At 58.2% G+C, this 20484-nt stretch overlaps 1 protein-coding gene and 2 long non-coding RNA genes across 10 annotated transcripts in view; 2 read left to right on the plus strand and 1 right to left on the minus strand.

Annotated features, from left to right (window-relative positions):
• DPP6 (dipeptidyl peptidase like 6) overlaps positions 1–9183 on the plus strand; it is a 1128731-nt gene extending 1119548 nt beyond the window's left edge. For all 6 annotated transcript variants that reach the window (XM_082473772.1, XM_082473771.1, XM_082473774.1 and 3 more), the window contains exons 22-26: positions 2563–2674; positions 4366–4424; positions 5212–5284; positions 5380–5453; positions 7314–9183. In XM_082473772.1, the coding sequence (XP_082329898.1) occupies positions 2563–2674; positions 4366–4424; positions 5212–5284; positions 5380–5453; positions 7314–7460 (465 nt within the window). In that variant the 3' untranslated portion in view covers positions 7461–9183. The remainder of the gene's footprint in view (positions 1–2562; positions 2675–4365; positions 4425–5211; positions 5285–5379; positions 5454–7313) is intronic.
• The window catches only part of LOC309666401, a 445852-nt gene that overhangs the window by 425036 nt on the left and 332 nt on the right, over positions 1–20484 (minus strand). The gene's annotated exons all lie outside the window — the stretch shown is intronic.
• Positions 15407–20484, plus strand: part of LOC309666397 — a 44188-nt gene continuing 39110 nt past the window's right edge. For 2 of the 3 annotated variants that reach the window (XR_014267071.1, XR_014267072.1), the window contains exon 1: positions 15997–16591. This is a non-coding gene — a long non-coding RNA (uncharacterized lncRNA). Of the gene's footprint in view, positions 16592–16827; positions 16928–17273; positions 18434–20484 lie in introns of all 3 variants that reach the window. The other variant, XR_014267070.1, reaches the window with a different exon arrangement.

Genomic DNA, 20484 nt, shown 5'->3' on the forward strand with positions numbered 1-20484 from the left:
TCGAGGGAGCCGTGTGCATCTGAGACGAGGCATCGCCCTGTGGAGGTCCCAGCACACGTGCTGTGTATCCCACACCCGCACGGGAGGCGCAGCAGCAAAGGGAGGGCCCAGGGGACGGATCAGAGCCTGGACGCCGAGTCCTAGGGCTCATTCTGTGCTGGCGGAGGCCACTCCCGGCCTGCGCGGCTCAGAGCCAGTTGGATCACTTACAGCGTAACTTGGGGGGTCAGCTCTTACCTCCCGTCCCCATGGGAAAGTTACTGCCCCACAGACTGACCACGGCTCAGGGCAGGGCGCCCGGGCCCAGGTCGGCCTCTGTCCAGTCTCGGCTCTTCCCCAGACATGCCCTCTGCTCCTGGGAGCTTGGCCTCCCTCCTCTGGCTGCTTTCCACGTGGGCACCTGAACATGGCCCCAGCGCCTGGACCTTTCAAAGGTCCCTGTGGACGCAGACGCAGGAGTCAGGGAGTGGCGAAGAGGCTTTCTGGACAAGTGGGAGGTTCAGCTGCCGGGGCGTCATGTGCTGTGTGGACGGGGGCCCACACGCCCTTCAGAACGCAGCCCGCAGCCCCGTCCCAGAGACAGGCCAAGGCTGTGTGTGGTACTCTTTGCTGGTCGCCGCCCTTATCCACTCTGCCTGATGGGTCCCCGCCTCTTTGAATGGCGCCTCAGATACAGGGTCATGGACTCTGTGATTGCATCCCCTCCGAGGCAGTAAGCCATCGATTCCTTTAGCTGACGGGCATTCGGCAGTTTCAGGTTCACAGCACGCTTGAGATAATTCCCCCTGCCCCCCCCCCCAGCATGCACGGGCTCCCCCACCATCAAACCCCACCATTCGGTACCTTTGTTACAGTTGACAAACCTGCACTGACACATCATCACCACCCAGAACCCAGAGTTTACATGGGGGATCCCTCTTGAGGTTGTACCTTCTGTGGGTTTGGACAGATGTGTGATGGCGTGTCTCCATCATTACGGGGTCGCACAGAGCAGTCTCTCTGCCCTGAAGATCCTCTGAGCTCCACCTCTTCACCCCTCTCTCCCCTCCCCCAGCAGCCACTCCTCTTTCTACCGTCTCCAGGGCTGTGCCTTTTCCGGAGTGTCACAGAGTCAGAATCACACAGTGTGGAGCCTTCCCAGATGGCTTCTCTCACGTAGCATTTAAGGTTCCTCCAGATCTTCCCACAGCATCGTAGCTCATCTCTTTTCAGCACCAGATAGTCCACTGCCTGCATGCACCACAGTTCGCCCACTCGCCTGCTGAAGGGCATCGTGGTTGCTTGCTAGTTTCGACAATTACGAACAAAGCTGCTGTGGCCATCCATGTGCAGGTTTTTGTGTGGATATAAGTTTTCAGCTTCTTAGAGAAAATACCAAGGAGTGCAGTCACGGGATCATATGGTGAGGGGATGTTTAGTTTTGTAGGAAACCACCAAACTGTCTCCATAGTGTTTGTACCATGTTGCATTCCCACCAGCAACGGATGAGAGTTCCTGTTGCTCTACATCCTCACCAGCATTTGATGTTGTCAGTCAACATATTTTAAAAAACAAACTGCAGAATGACTGGTAAGGCTTGGAGATTCCATTGACCATGAATATTATTTGCCAGAAACCAAAAAGACTCTTATTGTCATTAAGATATTCCTGTTCTACTGAAGGAGCACTATTATAATATAACAAACTTAAATACATTGATCAAAAACAGTTAATTCTACAGTGAGTTTGGCATGGCATGGACATGACAGTCTCCATCAGGTATGTGGGTTCTACACACGCCACCCTCTCACCTCAGCACACGCACTCACACACGCCCACACCTTTGACAGTCCCCGTGCCACACCCTGGTTCTCTGGGCCTTCGCTCCTCTCCCCGCCCACCTTTGCTCAGCAGGACATCACATCTGCGCCCCCTTCCCTTTGGGTCTTGCAGGAAACAGGCGCATCTGGACCAGCCAGCACCCACGGCAGATATGGTGTAATGCTTTACTCTCTCTGGAAGGCTCACATTGAAATTGGGGTCTTTCATGTCAGCCCCAAATAAGGGCAGTACAGGAAAGGAAGGACTGACCCACGTACACGACACGTGCGGACATCTGTCCCGAGCAGACCCCTGAGCTGAGCATCATGGCGACCAGTGCTGGAGCCCTTTGAGATTGGCTCCTCATGGGCCCGCCCTCAGAATCACAGAAAACGGGCTGGCTCTGCCTGTAGGCAAGGGAGAGGCAGCAGGGAACGCTGCGTCAGACGCTTGACAGGCGTCCCACGCTACACACCGCACTCCGGTCCCCAGTCACCCTCCTCAGTCCCCGCCACTTTTCATCCTCGTGTCACTCGAACACGAGGCCCAGGAGGGGGATACTTGCCTCACGTTATATTGAGCTGGAAAGGCGCTTGCTTTCATCTTCTTACCTCCCTTATAATTTTTCAATGTTAAATTTTTTAAAAAAAACAAACTACGACAGTGGTTGCTTGAGCCACTGACCTCTTTGTCTGAAGCTGTTCTCATGGGTGAGTTATTGACTTTGTCCTGCCCCTCTCTCTGTCTTCCGCTCGTTCCCAGGATTACGGTGGGTACCTGAGCGCTTACATCCTGCCAGCGAAGGGCGAGAATCAAGGCCCGGTTTTCACGTGCGGCTCTGCGCTCTCCCCGATAACAGACTTCAAGCTCTACGGTAGGGACCCCGACCGGACGGGCGCTGGTCCCACCCAGCACCCCCCCCCCCCGAGGCCTCCCTCCCTCGGCACCCAGTCCCATAACCCGCCGGGTGGCGAGGCCCGCGGTGGAACCTCACAGACAGGGCCTGGGGGCGGGGGGAGAGGGGTGCATCCCACTTGCTCGGGAAGTGGTCAACCCACCACCGCCCCTCGGTCGCGTTCCCGACACAAGAGCCCAGGAGCCAGAACGTGCCCAGCGCCTCTGCTCGTGCGTGCAGTGATGGGGGTGGCGTGAGCGGAAGGGAAGGGGACTCGGGCCGCCCCCACCCCTCCTCTCTGACCCCGAGTGCGGCGGGGGCCCTGCGCTGGGTCTCTGTCCGGCGCGGGGTGTCTGCGGGCGGGTGAAGGGTTGGGGGAGCTGCTGCCCAGGGGCCTGGGTGGCTCTGGCCCGCCCTCCGCCCGCCTCCTCCCCGGCACCTGCCAGCTCCTTTTCTGCGGCCGGACTCCCGGTGTGGCGGGCAGACCCCACCTGCAGCTGCACGGACGTGGCTCTGTGGGCACTGCTGGGGGCCCTCCCTCCGGTCAGCCAGCCTCTTTTCTCTGAACGTGAAGGGCTTTGTGACGTCACCCTGTTTTTGAATGTCGGCGAGGCCCTCTCTGTGGGCTCTGGGCGCTGGCATTCGGGTCAGGGCGGCAGGGAGTCTCGGCCCTCGGCCCCAACTGCCGGCACCGAGCCAGGCTGACGGGGAATCCGGGGGCTCCTGGTCGCTGGTGTGCGGAGCCCTGCTGGGGGCCTGACGTCCCTTCGGGGCAGAGGAACCAGCATCGCTCCGTGGCCGCACCCTCCCGCGCCCCAGCTCGGCACCCGTGGACCCCGCGGAGCCGTCCAGGGGCACCGGCGTGTCTGCAGCTCACCGGCTCTGGCAGCCGAAAGGCTCACCGCAGATGTGCTGATTTTTGCAAGTGCTCAATGCACATTACAACTCAAAATCCTACAGGAACTCCCCTAATTCCAAATTTTAATAATTTAAAATTATTGTCCCATGGGAATCCGTGTAACATATTCTCTTTTTTTCAAATTCAGTGAGACTTTCTCGGGGTTTTTAATCAAGCTATTTCAAATCTGCCTGAGTTGAGTGCACACAAATGCGCCCAACCCCGCGCCTTGATGTGTCACTGTGCCTGGGACAGCGGAGAGCCCACGTGGTCTCCTGGACTTAACTAAGGGTTCCCTGTACCTGTAGAAGGAGCTCGGTGCCCTGGGCTCCCAGACTTCCTGACGGGGCGGCCTGGGTCCTCACGAGACCCTGGACCTGAGCCAGGGGGCAGGCAGAGCGGAGGCAGCCGACACTTTCTGAAAATAAGGGAACCCTGATGGAAATTTGCTCTTCGTATCTGTTCCCCCTTCTGGGCGTTGAAATGAGGTGGGGGCGGGGTGTGAATCCTGTTCATTTCGGGATCAGATCAATTCGGTTTCCGTCGTGCTGCAATCCCACCGCCAACACTAGCAGGTCTAAATGTCACTGTGGCGCCGGCCGAGCAACGTCGTAAAGACCCACGGGGCTGAGGCGCTTCTCCAGAAGCAGACGTTCCCCGGGCAGGTGGAAGGGAGTCCGGCCCCGGCCCCCAGCCCCGGCCCCAGGGCGGCCCCCGGAGCCCAGCGGGGCCCCGAGGCCAAGGCCTAACGCTCTCCTCTGCTTCTGCGCAGCGTCTGCGTTTTCCGAGAGGTACTTGGGCCTCCACGGACTTGACAACAGAGCGTATGAGGTGCGTTTGGGGCAGAGCCGCCACTTGGCAAACACGAGGAACCCGGCGACGATGACGCGGGCCAGCCTCGTCTCCGAACCGCTCCCTCCCTCCCCCCTCCAGGCCCCGCCCCCTCTTAACTCCCGCGGCCTGTGTTCTCTCCCTCCCGCGTCATTCACCGGGGTGACGTGACCGCTCCGAGATCGGCCTGGTTGCCCACCCTGGAACCGGAGGGACAAGGCGGCAGGTGGGGACGGCTTAGGGTGGAGGAGTCCGTCCCGGGGTCGGTAGGCTCGGGGGTGGACGGCCGCTGGCGCCCTGCCCCCGCGGCGGCTGCTGCCCCCGGAGAAGAAGCCCTTGATGGGGGAGCAGGAAGCTCCTCTGACACCAGCTCCTGGTCCTCACCGTCGGCCGGCCGAGTGTGGACGTCACGCACGCATCTCCTCACTGGCCCTGAGGAGGCCAGAGGTCTGCTGCCGGCCGGGCTGCGGCTTCAGAGCTGAAGCCCGGGCACGGACAACGGGACGGTCTGGCCAGGGCAGCACCTCCCAGTGGCGGCAGTTGAATGAAGGCCCCAGGCCACCTGCAGGGGGAGGAGACCCTTTCTCCCTGCTTCCTAGACCTTCTCCTTTCCCCTTCCTCCTTAAAAGGGGCTGAGGCTGGGAAAGCCCAGGCCCCTGAGAGCTTCCACGGGGCTTCCAGGAACTGTGCCCGCCACACTGCACGGCCCTCACCCTCCGGGTCAGGGTCCCTGGGCTCATCCCTTACCCCCGCGGTGGGCGCTGACCCCCCTCTCGCCCACGTGCAGATGGCCAAGGTGGCGCACCGGGTGTCCACGCTGGAAGGGCAGCAGTTCCTGATCATCCACGCGACGGCCGACGGTGAGCCCCCGACGCTGGCCACGGCGCCTCGGCGAAAGCGTCGCCCTCCGTGGTGTTACGGCTTCTGACGCTTTCCTCTTGTTTTCTTTAAACAGAAAAAATCCATTTCCAGCACACCGCAGAACTCATCACGCAGCTCATTAAGGGGAAGGCGAATTACAGCTTACAGGTACAGCGCTGCACGCCTGGCCTGCCTCACGCGTGCCTTTCCGCGGAGGAGGGGCTGAGTGGTACCCGGCCACCCATGACTGCAAACACTCCTCTGCCTCGGCCATCGGAGATGCTCAGGGACACGTCAGATCAGACAGATGGGCGGTGCTTGCTTTTTCTGCCGATTGATGGCCTCTCGGTTCTGCACTCAGGCTGTGCTTAAGCCCCTTTAGGCTCCGCCACCGCCCCCACCCCCCACCCCCGTCCCCGGCTGATGAGCAAAGGCGGGGCAGCAGCCGCACCCCCATGCTCGCTGAAGAGGGGGCCGCTGTCCCACCCCGATGAGCGCAGCCTGGGCTTCACTAGCCTCCCCCCGGAGAGCACACCTCTGCTAAATACTGGCTGGATGTTCCAGAACCTTCGGTGGTGCAGCAGTAGTTAGAGAGCACTGTCCTTCCCAAGAACCCGACTCACAGCCTTGACCTCACTGGCATCAAGTGCTGACCCACCGGCTCTAGTGTAGGTGCTTTCCAGCGATGCACGATGCTGCTTCTGGAAACTTCTTCCATCTCCTTCCCGCCCTCTGGTTCACTTGGTGAGACAGGTGTGACCCCAGTGGTCTTCTCAGGTTCAGGATAAACGGGAGACTTCCTCAACCAGGGCCCCGTCCCTTGGAGCAAGGCAGCGCTGCCTGCCTCTGTCTCCCAGCCCTGGCTTTGCTGCGTGGCTGTCTGGTACAGGGCCAGTGTGCGCTGGCCGGTCGGGGAGCTTCCCGCAGGGAGGGAGGTCGGCTTGCGTGCTGATGAATGCGGAGGGAGGGGCTTAGTTCACGTGACACTGGAGTTCCTTCTGAGAAAGCTCAGGTCACAGTACAACGCTAAGTACGTCGTATGCACGCCATGCAGCCACGGTAGGTCCGATGGGAGAGCTCTGCCTGCCGGTGTGGACCCCTCCCCAGATACAGGCGAAGCGAAGTCAGCAAGGTGCTGGGCGATACCCACCCCAGGTCCCACTGGACACTGTGCAGGCGCGGCGAGTGTCTCAGATACTCACTCGATGAGCTTGTAAAGGTGACAACTCCAGGTGAGGGCTCCAGGCGACCAGGACCCGGGTAGGAGGAGACGTACTTCTGCTCTATAACCCTTTGTACTATTTGATGTTTGAGGTACATATAATATCTCAATGACCACCTTCATAAATACGAAAATAAAGGTGAGTGTCATCACCTGAAGACATGAGAGGAAGACAGGGTTCAAAGTGCAGGAAGCAGCCTGGTGTCATGGAGAGAACACAGGCTTGGGACGGAATGATTAGCTGCCATCTTTTCAGCCCTGCCTATGTCCCAGGCCTCGTTCTAAGCATTTCAGAGGTATTCCATCATTTAATTCTCACAGAGCTCAATGAGCTAGATTTTATGACGAGGTCATCTGCATTCGACACCGGGGTCCAGGAAAGCCCCCTGTGCACGTCACACGGTGAGTCAAACGCAGGTGCCCGTGGGAGCGAGGGTTTCCCCACGCTCACCAAGGCTATAGAGGCAGCACGGAATTCTTCCCATTTCTTTGGGAGTCCTGATGCCTGGAGGCCTGGGCCGCTCGCTGCCTCTGTGGTCCCCGAGCCTGGATCCCTGTTGCAAATTCAAACAAGCGGAGCGAGCGAGGCATTCAGAGTCTGTTAAACGATGTGTTTTCTGATTCCGTCCCTGATTTGCTGAGGGCACCCTCCACCTGGCAAAGCCACGAGGAGAAGCAGCCCTGAAATGTCCTCCAGGCTGAGAGTCCGGCCGTGCGGAGCCCGGGCTGTGGGGCTCGGAGTCTCACCGGCACGCCAGCCCACGCGGAGGGCGGCCACGGGGTAACTCCTCATGCCTCTCTTGCAGATATACCCGGACGAGAGCCACTACTTCAGCAGCGCCCCGCTGCAACAGCACCTGTACCGAGCCCTCATCAGCTTCTTCGTGGATTGCTTCCGGATCCAGGACAAACTCCCGGCAGCCGCAGCAAAAGAGGACGAGGAGGAGGACTGAGCGCGCCAGCCCGAAGCACAGCCTGGCGCCTCCTGGGACGGTGGCACCGACCGGGAACCCCGCCTCGCTCTCCCTCGGGGGCCTGGGCTGCGGGCGGGAAGCGCCGCCTTCCCAGCATGCGTGTTTCTGGTCCTGAAGGCAGCTTTGCCCCAGAAGCAAGCTCCTTCCCGGGTGGAGATGCATCGTCGCTCACAAGGGCTTCCACGGAGCCTGGAACCATCGCCACCCCAGCGTGACGGGTACCTCCCCGCGACCCCTCCCCGAGGAGCAAAGCAAAGGATGGATGGCAGTGCAGAAGCTGGCCTTGGAATCGGAGCTCGCGAGCGGGAGCGTGTAGACCCGGCCTCCGCTCCACTCGAGAGCGTCACACCCCGTCTAACGTCACCGCGCCATGGACCAACTAGAGCACAATTATTTTCCCAGTACTTGTTCGTAGATTGGCTTGCTCCTTTCTGTAATTAGGAGATTCTGCATTTTAAGGGGCTGTACGAAGTGTTACTGTAGCTACGCTAATGGTTAACCTTACGGAATTAATTCGTATTTTTCTATGGTTTTTACCTGACACTGTCTCTGGTCATGGGGTTGCTTTGCTGTGCCTCTTGTTTTTTGCTTTGTTTTGCTTTGTTTCGTTCAGTCAGTATGTAGGCTTTGCACTTGTTTGGATAAAGAAACGGATCAGAAGTAACTAACTGCTCTCTCCTCAACGTCATCTTTAGACTTTGTGGAGACATTTCAGAACACTGAGAGGGAACAAAACATCCAGTACTGTTCACTAAAAAAAGTCATAAAGAAAACCTGTCTCCCACCAGGCCGCATTAGGATCTGGCTTAGATTCGCATTGTTCATCTCCCGGTGCCCTTAGGCCCATCCTTTTCCTCCCTGATAAGCCGTCAAGTCTTTTCAGGTGACGTTTGGTTAAAAAACATGAACAGAAAAAGTGTTGACTCCACCTCCAGGTCTGTCACGTGTGCTGGGGTGACAGGAACCCTGGAGGCAAGTGAGGCCCGCGCCGGTGTCACCCCCGCCCTGGGGTGGCTCTGTCCCTCCCTGCCGCACGCAAGCAGTGTCGTCGATGTCCCTAGCCTTGTAAGACATCTTCTGACCAGGTGCACGGCCAGCAGCCCGTGTATATTTCACTTTGTTGTAGATAAAGACGGGAATGCGGTCAGGCGTCGCACCGCGTCCCCTGCCCTCCGCCTGGTTTTCGTCGTGTTTTGCCTGCATGCCCACAGCCTGGCTGAGCTGCTCTCTCTACAAGTGCTTGTTGGAAATACACTGACGACCGTCATCTCCTCTGGAGCTTGTTGACAACCTGAGTGTCCGTTCGGATTTCTCCAGCTCCCGGTCCCCCTGGGAAGGGATGCTCCGTGACATTCTTATCAGCAGAGAAGATACGGCCATGTCACTTTTGGTGTTTGGGGGTTTGGGTTTCATCTACACAAGCTTTGAATGTCAGTTGTACTTAGTTCGATTGGAAGCTCTCCGTCCCAGGATTTTTTTTCAGGGGATGCGTCACCGTTTGGGAAAAGGGTGAATGTGCCGACCGGCAGGACCACTCAGCGCTACATGGCCATGCTTTTGCTATTTCAATGGGCTCGACCGACTGCAAAGCTGACTCAGTCTGAAAAGGGAGGCCAGCTCTGGCCACAAGATCTGGCAGGAGGGAGCGAGGATGTGGCATGGTAGTGTTTGTTCATCCGTGGAATAAAACATTATTTTACCACTTGGATAGCTCTTTTCTTGCTTATCCTCCACCATCTCACCTTAGAAAGTGTACAGATGTTCAAGAAGTCTTTCAAGTACTCATTGATGCGTCCTCAAGGGCCTGTGTGCAGCACATAAAACCTGCATCTGTGGTAGCAGCGGCTTGATGGTAGGAAGAACAGGACCAGTCAAATACATCAAAGTCCCAAATCAACCAGAAAAGAGAATTTGAGTTTCATCTTAAAAGTTTCAGGGTGAAGCCACAGAGGTGTTCCCTAACACTGAGAGTAAAATTGGCTGTCAGTTGAGGCCACTGCATTGCCTGCTAGAAAACTTCAGAAAAACCTGCCTCTGTTGGAAATTCACTCACTTTTGTTGTTGTTAATTCAGTAAGTCTGATGTAGCCCAGCCTGAAAGCAGAGAGGTTGGTTAAATAAACCCTTCCAAACCATCAAGCAGCTGCTGCCTCAGAGAAACTGGCTGTCAGTCCAGTCACCCCAGCTGAATGCTGTCACCCTTCTTGACCAAGAATCAAGAAGCGGAGGAGATAGAACGAAAAAGCCAGATGCAGCGGAGCTCACCCCAAGCCCAGTGTGTCAGCCTCCCGCCCGCGGTCACGCGAGCAGCCCCGGCCTCTCCCCACTCGCCCAGGAAGGAGGCCACCTCCTCCCCGCCGCCTTCTGCCAGGACCGGCCCTGAAAGCAGACACTGGCCTTGATCACTGGGACCGCCCCAGTGCCACGCGGTGGGAAGCCGGCCTGGGAGAGCCGGGAGCCTGCACCCGCCCTGTGTGTGTGAGGTGAAGTGTGTGACACATGGGACTGTGGTTGCTTGTTTCCATTTTTAATTAGTTTTAAAATGTTTTAACAAGACCATGACGCTGTGGAACTCCAGAGCCCAGTACAGGGAGCACAGCCGTAACCTGGGGGCATCCTTCTTCCCGGCGTCTCCTGGGACACAGCTGCCTCGTTCACAGGGGCGCCGTGTGTGTACCGCTGGCCTGAACACACGCTGCCCCCCCTCTTGCCTGACCTGTCAGTCCCAGAAAAATGATTTCGTGAAGGATCAGTTGCCTTCCCGAAGCCCCTGTTAAAAACCTCAGTGTCACAAGAGAGGCTGGAAGGATATTTCAGAGATGCCCTTGGGCCTCCTCTGTCAGCACGTGGCTGTGAGCTCTCGGGACAATCAAGAGGAAGGAACAGGAAGCCTGTCAGCGCGCGGTACACACACTTAGGATGTCCAGAGCGTGTATACACGTAGAACTCTGCCCCGCGACCTGCAGCAACCAGCCCCGGGCGGCCAGGACTCGGTCAGCATCTGACAGTTTCCTAATGTCTGCCCCCACTTCCAACTTGGGACCAACTGGGGAAAACCTAATACATCCCCTAGGCAGTAAGAGCCCTGCCGCAGCCCGCAGGGCACCCCTGAGGCCCCTCTCCCACCGAGAAGCTGTCCCGCTCCCCCGTCTGCCTTCAGTCTCCGTGGAGCACCTGTGAGGGTGGTCGGCCCCCACACTCCAGCCGGCTCTGGGGAAGCAGACTCTGCTTGCACTGATTTGGGTGTGCATCAGTCAGCTAGGGCTGCAGAACAAAGCACCACAGACGGGGCAGCTTAAACCACAGGGATTTATTTCTCACGGTCTGGAGGCTGGAAGTTGAAGCTCAAGGTGCCAGCGAATTAGGTTCCCAGTGAGAACCCTCTTCCTGGTTCATAGATGGCCACCCTCTGGCTGTGCCCTCACCCAGCAGAAAGAGGGGGAGAGCGCTGGTCTTTCCTTGTCTTATAAGGACACTAATCCCATCGTGGGGGCCTCATCCTCACAGCCTCATCTAACCCTAATCACCTCCCAAAAGCCCATCTCCAAGAACCATCCTATTAGGAGTTAGAGCTTCAACACATGAATGGGGGTGGGAGGGAGACGCACGTTCAGTCCGTAACACGTGGTTCTCATCTTCACGCAGGCATTCTAGAGAGAAAATAGAGCTGCCGAGGAGCAGGTGGGGACCCTGGGGGCAAGTGGGAGGGAGAGGACCCAGCCTTGGGGACACTGCCTCGTGGGTGGGGCTTCTCAGGGGGTCTGGACGGGCAGGTCTCTGGGCGCTGGTCCTGAGAGGCCTGGGCTCCCTTCTGCAAACCACAGGCTCCAAAAAGCCATTCACCATCTGAATCTCATCACTCACACTACACAGACAGGGGTCAGAAGCCCTGAGAAGGCAAGGGAGTTGCCCAAAATCACACAGCAAGGCAGCTACAGCCCTACATTGCTTTCCCCTTGCATTGTTTCCTTTCATGATAAGCGAAGCCCAGGCCTCCCTCCTGGGTCTAGCACGTTCCTCTGGGCACCAGCACTGGGCCCCAAGCACAGCCCCTGGCCAACACAGAACCAGGTTTGCTGGAAAGGGTGTCAAGGTCTAGATTCTGAGCAAACGACAAATCCATGGATGCTTCCAATTCCTGTTCGGTTCAGGCCTCTTTTCTAGGAAATCTCTCATTGGATCAGCCTGCCAGGCATCCTCTGAAGCAGTATAAGCTGTGTCTTAGTGTTTCCCAGATGGGCTCTGAAGCCACTACAAGTATGGTAGCAACATTTGGAAACAGAACAGCCTGAACTGGTCACACCCTCTAGATCAAAGACCCTCAACTCTGATGCACATCAGAATCCACCAGGCCCTTTGTAAAGTAGAGCCCTGAGCCCCAGGACGATGACCTACACGTGTACACACGCAAACACACACATGTCTGAGAAGCACCGCACTGAATGATATGGCCCCGCAGAACCTGAGCCAGAGTCCCCAAGGCTGCCACGTGGCAGCTCCCACGACATCCTCCAGAGGCCCCTGTCTGTCCTCTCCTTCCTCCTCTCTGGTCCCTGAAGGTCAAGCAGACTCCCGGGTCACAAGGTGGGCGCTCCATGCTGGGGGCGGCAGAGAAGGAGGGACATGTGCCTGGGCCCCCAGAGCATGTGAAATCCCTTCTCGGGCCACTTAGAAGTGTTGAGATTCCTGGCCGGGGATCCTTAATTGTGGCTAATGTGGTAAGTCAATGGGACGGGGCTTCTAGGGCCGGAGGATGTCAGCAGAGGGAGGCGTTACGGGCGGTTAACAAAACCACACTCTCCATCGTGGCCCTGTGTCTTCAGTGGCACCGGGGATCTTCCTGAAATAGAGCCTGACTCCTGCCCACCCGACGACAAGCCCCTGGGGGCAGGGAAAGCGCTGATTTCTCCTGCGTCCTGTCCTCCCTCCCCGCACAGGACCAGCGCTGGGCTGTGAGCAGCAGGGGACAGAAGGAGCTGGCAGGACACGGTGTGGGGAGCTGCCCCCGGAGGTGGGACCACCACTTGCTCTCAAGCCTTGGGAATCCCACCCCACAGGCGGACCCTCTGCTGTTCTGGGGGAGGGGAGCACTTTGAGGGGCTGGAGCTTCTCTGGAGCTTCACTGAGCTCACTAGCTGGCAGCAGGCTGTCCAGGGAGCCCCGTGCAAGTCAAAGGCCATGAACGGTGGATGGGGCCTCCCCGCTCCGGGGCCACAGCCTCTCAGCAACGCTCGTGCTCATGCAAAACTCTTCAGGCTTCATCAATCTCACAGCACGCAGCTGTGGGCACTTCAGCACAAACCCGGCAAATGTGTCTTCAGTTATTCAATCACTAGGATCAGGGACCTAATCAACTGCTTCCAAGTTCCCTTTGTATAAAGAGTCAGTTACCGAGGAGTTTCAGTGCTGAGTTCCTCTGCTTGGAAGGGTAAGATTCTCTCTCTCCCCCTTTCACCCTCTCCCCAGAGCAGTCCTGCTGACTCCACAGCTCAGAGGGGCCCAGCCCGGCGGGAATAGGAGAGTGGGGGGCGGGCACAGGAGGGGGCCCGGCGCAGGGGGTGCAGGGGTGGCAGCAGGCCTGGTGGGCTGCCCTTCTGGATCGGGGTGAGCGTGGCTCCACCGTGCTCTGGCGGCGGACCAGCTGCTCTGCTGCTCTTTCTGAACTTCCGTTGCATTATTTGTAAAAAAGAACGGCAGGGGTACTAGTTGCCTGGGGCTGCTGATAACATAGTGCCGCAAACCGGGCAGCTTAAACAGCAGAAACTTGTGCTCTCCCGATTCTAGAGGCCAAAGTCCCGATGGGGCGTCGGCGGGGCGGGGCGCCTGAAGGCTGCAGGGAGGGATCTGAAAGCCTCCCTCCGGCGTCTGGTGGTCCCTTGGTTGGGGCAGCTGAACTCCGGCTGTCACACGGCATCGCCCCTGTGGGCCTGCCTGTGTCCACGCTTCCCCTTTCCATGAGGACACCCCTCCCACTGGATTAGGACCCACCCTAACGAGCTCATCTTCACTTGCTCATCTGTGGTGATGAAGACAAGACCTCCAAATTAGGTCCCCTTCGGAGGTACTGGCGCTAAGTTAGGACGGGGGGTGGGAGGCAGCGATACGGCTCAGTCCCTCAAGCAGGGTTTCCTACCAGGGAATAATCTGGGCGTGGGGGGAGGAAGAAGGCAGCGGGGCTGGAGGGCGGCCGCAAGGACAGAGGAGCCCTCCGGGAGTGCAGAAGCCTGTGGCTCCGGGAGCAGCCCTGCCCCTCCCACCCCGTCCTCGGCAGGAGAGGCAGCTCCAGCGGCGAGGCTGCTTCTGGAGGGAACGGGAGCTGGGCCCACCGTGTCCTCTGCGCTCCTGGGAAGGGGGCGGCCGCAGCACCGCCGGGCCCTGCAGGGCTCCCCCCTTCCTCAGGCGTCTCTGAGAGCCCGGATTCTCCCAACATCCACCTCGGGAGAGCCGGGAGGCGCCAGGAACCGTCCGCAGGCCTGCCGTCGGCTCCCTGGTCGGGGAAAGGCCACAGGGCTGGCTGCACACGCCCGCAGGAGCCCTGTGCAGAGTGGGGCTGAGTGGCCAGCTCCCTCTCGAAACCCAGGCAAGCGCTCCTGTGTCTCTCAGGGGTTCACCCATGCCACTGAAGGCCTTTTAATTTTAGAAAATCGCAAAATGCAGCTTAATGGCAAGGGGGAGGTGCAGCCCTCCCCCCAGTTTGGCCTAGAAAAACCCTTCCCTGAAACCCGTCGGGGGCTTCCGGCTTTTTGAGCGTGAGCTGCCCATTCTCCTTCCTTGACCCCTGCAATGAAACTTTCTCTGCTCCAAATTCTGTTCGGCCTCACTGTGCGTCAGGCACACGAACTTGGGTTCGACCACAGTTTGTCCTGAGGAAGCCATCTTTACTACCGACAACTTGGTTTTACCAAAATATCCTGCCAGTCACGGAGGGTAAATGTCCTAAGAACACCCTTGGGAGAGTGGCGGGCTTTCTGCTGGTGGGGATCCGTGGCTCACTGGCACACGCTCTCCCACCTCCCAGGACCAAGTGGACGGACACAGTTCCGATGCTCAGCGAGTGATGTACAAACCCAACCAGCAAGAATGGTTTGACACCTGCTGCGCCTGGCAGGCTGGGAGCTTCTCAGAGGAGCTGGGCTGGCCCTGGACCAGCCATCCGGTCCCCTGGCCTCCCAGAGAGGACAACTCCGACAAGGAGAGGCCATGAGGACAGAGAGGCCGGGCACCGCGGGCAGGCCACAGGCTTCAGAGTCAGATGGGCCACCCTCCACCTGCCTGCTGTGTGTCCTGGGGCAAGTGTCCTAACTAACCTCTCAGGGCCCAAGCTCCTCCTTCGTGAGGCAGAGACTAACTCAGAGGGAACGGTGATGTGAGCGTCGGTGGAATGTCCTGGGCTGCAGTCGTCAGTAAACTGAAGCTGATATTATTCAGAACGACTAGAATTCTTTTTTTTTTAACCAAAGAGCTGGAAAGATGCCTGGCTATTTGCATTTCAAGTTTCCTGAACTACAACCTGAAAAATCTCTGGGAAACAGGTTTCCAGGCGCTGGAGGTGGGCGGGCCCTAGTCCGCGGGAAAGTGATGGGTGGGCCGAGGCTCCCCGGGAGCGCGGGCCGCGTGAGCCGGGCGCTGGGTCACCGGCTGGCCGCGGGGGGCGGGGGCCGGGGTGAGCCCCGTCTGCGCCTGCGCCGTCCGCTCCCACCGCGCCGGGGGCGCCGCAGCCCCCGCACCGGGAGGGGCAGGTGGGCCCCGGCGGCCATGAGGCGCGGAGCCTGGAGCAAGCGGGCGGGACTCCGCCGGGCCCCGTCCAAGACCCCGGGAGCCGAGGGCCGGGGCCACAGCGAGGTTGCGCCGGGCCCTTCCCGAGGCCGGGGGCGAGCGGCGCGCGGGCGGGCTCGGCGCCTGCGGGGCTGCGCGCCCGGCCCGCAGGGGGCGCAGGGGGCGCGCGGAGCCTGCGTTCCGGGGGACGGCCGCCCGCGGGGGCCACGCGCCGGAAGCTGCAGGGGCGGGCGCGGGGGCGGCGGCTGGGTGAGGACGCAGGCCTGAGTCAGAGCTGCGGCCCGCGAAGCGAGCCCGGCCTGAGGGCAGCGGCGGGCACTTGGGGGCCACCCCGCCCCGGGCAGCGCCCGCCGGCTCTCGGCTCAGTCCGGCTCATTCTTCCCGGCCGCCGCCTCGTGCTCCGGAGCTGGGGACCCGGGGGCGGGCAGGAGAGGCCTCGCTCGCCCAGGACCTGCTCGGGGACCCCGCCCGCCTTGGTGATCGATCGTCGAGTCCCTATCACAGGCCTCCTTGGGGTGAGGAAACAGCTGGGGACTAAGGAAAACTCGAGATCCCAGCAGGGCAGATTGGCCCTCCACCCCAGGTCCCTGCCTGCAGCCTGAGCCTGGATTCCATTTCCAGGCCGACTGGTGAGCGCCCAAGGTCCCGGAGAACGCCTGGGGTACCAGCGGCGGGTCGTGGCCTTGGGTGGAGGGGGATGCCCCGACCCCCCATGACCGTACAGCTGCCACAGGCCACCTGCAGCCCAGACATCTGACTGCGAATCCGTGGGTCACGAATCAAATTCTTTTCACCTGCCCTCACTAATCAAGGTCAGTTAAGACTTGAGTGTCCACCAGGCAGCACGTAGCCTAAGCAATAAGCTGTTTGCCCGGGGTTGTTTCCCGGCAACTTGGAATCAGCTGCGCCCAGTTGGAGCTGAGCTGGTTGGGGCCGGATGGGACCACCGACTCCCGAGCCGGGCCTGCGCGAGGGCCCGCCCAGCGCCCTCTAGACCGTAGCCCAGCTACGCCTGCGCAGAAGGAGTCCCGCACCTTTCTCCAATCATCAGTCACCTTTCCCCGCTCTCCCCACGCCTCAGGTGGCCCTGCTTCTTTATTCGTTATCGCGTAAATACCCCGAGCCCTTTCCCTTCCCTTCCGGGACGCAGAGCTGAGATCTGCCCTCCTATCTCCTGGCTTGGCTGCCTCGCCAACAGACCCGGGTGTCTCGGCGTTTGGCTTGCTGTGCATCAACCAAGAGGAACCTGGTTGGGTACCAACTGCACGGGGACACTGCGCTCGGGGCCGCTGACTCTGCGCCACCTGAACCAGTTTGTGGTTTCGGAAACATCAGGTAATGTTGGCTTCAGGCAGAATTTCCTCATTTGGGGCTTCTCCGTGAATGACACGCCTTGCCCGGGTCTTGGGGCGTTCAGGGGGGGCCCTGCAGCCCTCCCGTCACAGGGGCTGTGCCCTCCACCAGGGCTCCCTGCTCCGAGCTGTTCACTGACACTTGGAGTGCGTGGTCCCTGCGGTTTCTGTGGCTCTTCTTTCGGGACAAGCAGTGTTCTTACAGGCGCTTCTTCTCAGGGAGTGTGACCAGGGCTGTTAACTGAGCAGTTGACCAGCATCTGTAAACTCGTCGATCTGTGCTGAAATCTGGTGATGTAACCGTCTTCAGGATTAGCGGGTAGGCCCCCTCGTCCATGCTCCATTTTAAGGTATTATTCCAAAGAGGCTGCTTTTGTTTCCTGCGCTTCACTGATCCCAGAGCAACTGTGTTGCTGGTTTTCCTGGGCTGTTGAAATGAGCTTTACCAGCTGTGAAAAAGAGCTGTGAATTGTGCCATCTTGTCACCAGTTCTTAAACTCTGATGCTATTGTATCTACACTCAGAAAATAACTTTGTTTCTTATTACATACAGGCAGTGGCTTTGAAACGTTCAAGCGTTTTTCTGGGGAAAATAGATTGTGTGTGTGTGTCTGTGTGTCTAGGTGCCAACGTAATTAGCATGCTGTCTATCATTCCTTCTCTAGATAACTTTCCATAGAAAAGGACATTATTCTAAGGAAGGGAAGTGTCAGTGTCCACAACCCAAGACTGGCATCATCTTCGTTCTGTTGTCTAATGATACCAGGTGACGGTGATGACAGCAATCATACCTCATTTCTGTACTAGGAAAAAATCCGAAAATTGTAAATTGAAATAAAAACCAAGTATCTTACATGCATATGCAAAGCAAAGTTTACCAATGATAAATCCCGACTAAAAATGATCAGGACAGCTGGGGGTGTTTTATTGTTTTTTTTGTTTTTTTTTGTTTTTTTTTGTTTTTTAAGTAATTTCGGGGGAGGTGCCCCGTGCTCTGTTCACCATTACCTCTCCAGGGCAGGGGCTGCAATAAAGTCATCAGAAAGAGAAGACTCCTGCTGGGAAAGTGTACAAATGGTGCTCAAACAACACGTTAGCAGTTGTCAATCTGTGTCAATACAAGCCACGCCCCTGTCTCTGACACACCTGTCCGGCGTGTCACGCTGGCGGCGAGTTGGTCTAAGGTGCAGGTGATGCTGGAGTTTAGGTCTCGAATTCTGGAAGGTCGCACTCAAGACGTGACTGGGAGTGGGGGGGGGCCCGTTTTGTTGTTCTTGTTAAGGTGGATCTGTGGGTCTCAGTAATGACCTTATAAAATCCCGTCTTTTCCCCAGATTGCGCACAGCAAGGCAGCTGCCTCGTTCTCAGAACTCTCCGGGCTTCTCCACACGGGCTCTGGGCTCTGGGTCGGGCCTGCGGTGCCCTTGAGCCTGACCGCCCGGGGTCAGGGAGGCAGCAGAGGTCAGACGCGTCTCCTTCTCTGTTCCGCTCATGGTCCCAGGCCCAGAGGGAAGCAGGAGGCCGCTGTACGCTGGCGGGGACAGTCCTCTGCTCGGTGTCAGGGGGACGAGGACCTGGGAGACGTGCAGTACGTCCGGTGTGATGCTCCTGTCACGCCGATGGGACGTGACACCGGGAACGGAGCCGTGAGGCCCCCGACAGCCAGGGCGGCGCAGCCCGTCTGCAGAGACCCACCTGCTTCCCTGAAGCCTCTGCACATCCCCAGGAGAGCGGACCTTCCCTCTCTGTCCAGGACGCGAATGCAGGCACGTTTCCCCTGCCCGGTGATGGAAGGGAGTCCAGGAGCCGCACAGGCTGCTTTCGGGTGGGCAGCGGCCCCGCGGAAGGTCCCAGTGGGAAGCTGTGGGCACATGGGGACCCGAGCAGGGCTCACCGCGCTGCCCTCGGGAGGGGCCGGGCGCTGTGGCTGCCGTGGCTCGTCGGGACCACCAGGTCATCAGACGTTGCCCACGGAGTGTGCGTCATCCTGTGCTCACCTCCCAACTCGCTGCCTCGTCGGGCAGCTGTGCAACAGAATTCTCACAGAGCACCTCACTGCGGGAGAAGGCATCCCCACCCTCCTTCCTGCGCGTCAGGCCCGCCCCCCAGGGCACTAGCCCCTCCTCCCCTTCCTTCCGGGGCCCAGGGACCAGCTTGGAGCCCGTGCCACTCACTCCAAACGTCAGAGAACAAACACACCGCAAGACAGCCAACAGTTACACGACGGAGCTTTGCGACCCACGTGCCTCCGTCCCGACGTGCGTGTCTATGGGACGGGTTCTGACGCCTACACCCTGGGCAGCCGGGCCCTCCCGGTGCTGGGCGCCTGCAGCGCTGTTTCAGGCGGGGCTGCCGTCCCTAACCGGGTGACTTGGGCTGAGTCACAGAGGAGAACTGCCTCTCTCCCCAGGGCCTCCTCTCCTCCCCCCCCAGCGCCCCCTTTCCAGCAGTGACGGTCTCAGGGTGTCACCTTGGCCTCTAAGATCTAGATGCATAACCTCAGAAGCCCTAGAGCTTTGAAACCTAAAACCAAAGCCCTACGCAGCTCGGTAGACAGACAGCCCAGCCTCCAAAGTCTGAAAGTTGGTTTTGACCATTGAAAGTTGGTTTTGACCATTGAAAGTTGGTTTTGACCATTGATGTTTTGACCATTGATGGGTTCTCGTTGCTTTTGTGGAGCCCCAGCTATTCAGAGGGCCTCCTTCTGTCTCTCCAGAACTGCTTCTCCAGCCATTGTTCGTTGGTTTAGCACAGTAAATGCTGGCTCTTTTCTGGGTCAAAACCCTTTTCGGATGTGATGGAAGCTACAGAAAAATGTGGACGTGCACGCATGTGCACTCTCTGATACATTTGGTTATAATTTAATTCTACGTGTGGATTTGCGGTTTTGAAAACTTAGTTTAAGAGTGTTCAGTGACAGTCTCGAGGACAGAAGAAGGTGCCCACGGTAGAATCTTTCCTATCTCCTCTTCACTGCTCGCTGGCTTAACTAGCGTTGTCTCCTTTTTCTCTTTTTTAAAAATTGTGAAATACACATATAACTTCGCATTTTAGCTACTTTTAAGTGTACAATTAAGCGGCATTAGGTACAGTCACGATGTTGTGTGGCTATCGTCACCGCCCATCTCCAGAACTTTCCATCGTCCCAAACTGAAACTCTGTCCCCATTAAACACTAGCTTCCCCTTCATCCCCCACCCCCAGCCCCTGGCCCCCACCATCTACTTCCTGCCTCTGTGAATTTGACCTCTCCAGGCACCTCATGTGAGTAGAATCTTAAAGCATTTGCCCTTTTGTGACGGGCTTATTTCACTTAGTATTACATCCTCAAGGTTCAGCCACATTGAATTTCCTGAATTTTTTCCTTACTTTCAGAACTTCCTTCCTTTTTTTTTTTTTTTTTTAATTAATTTTATTTTATTTATATTTATTTTTGGCTGTGTTGGGTCTTCGTTTCTGTGCGAGGGCTTTCCCCAGCTGCGGCAAGTGGGGGCCACTCTTCATCGCGGTGCGCGGGCCTCTCACTATCGCGGCCTCTCTTGTTGGGAGCACAGGCTCCAGATGCGCAGGCTCAGTAGTTGTGGCTCACGGGCCTAGTTGCTCCGCGGCATGTGGGATCTTCCCAGACCATGGCTCGAACCCATGTCCCCTGCATTGGCAGGCAGGCTCTCAACCACTGCGCCACCAGGGAAGCCCCAGAACTTCCTTCCTTTTTAAGGCTGAATCGTATTCTGGTGTATGTATGGACCACGTTTTGTTTATACATCAGTGGGGATACACTCGGCTTGCTTCCAGTTTTTGGTTTTTGTGAATAATGCTGCTACGAACATGTATACATGTCCCATGGAGACCTTGCTTTCAGTTCTTTGGGGTACAT

Source organism: Balaenoptera physalus (assembly GCF_965194825.1).
Source record: "Balaenoptera physalus genome assembly, chromosome: 8".
NCBI lineage: Eukaryota > Metazoa > Chordata > Mammalia > Artiodactyla > Balaenopteridae > Balaenoptera > Balaenoptera physalus.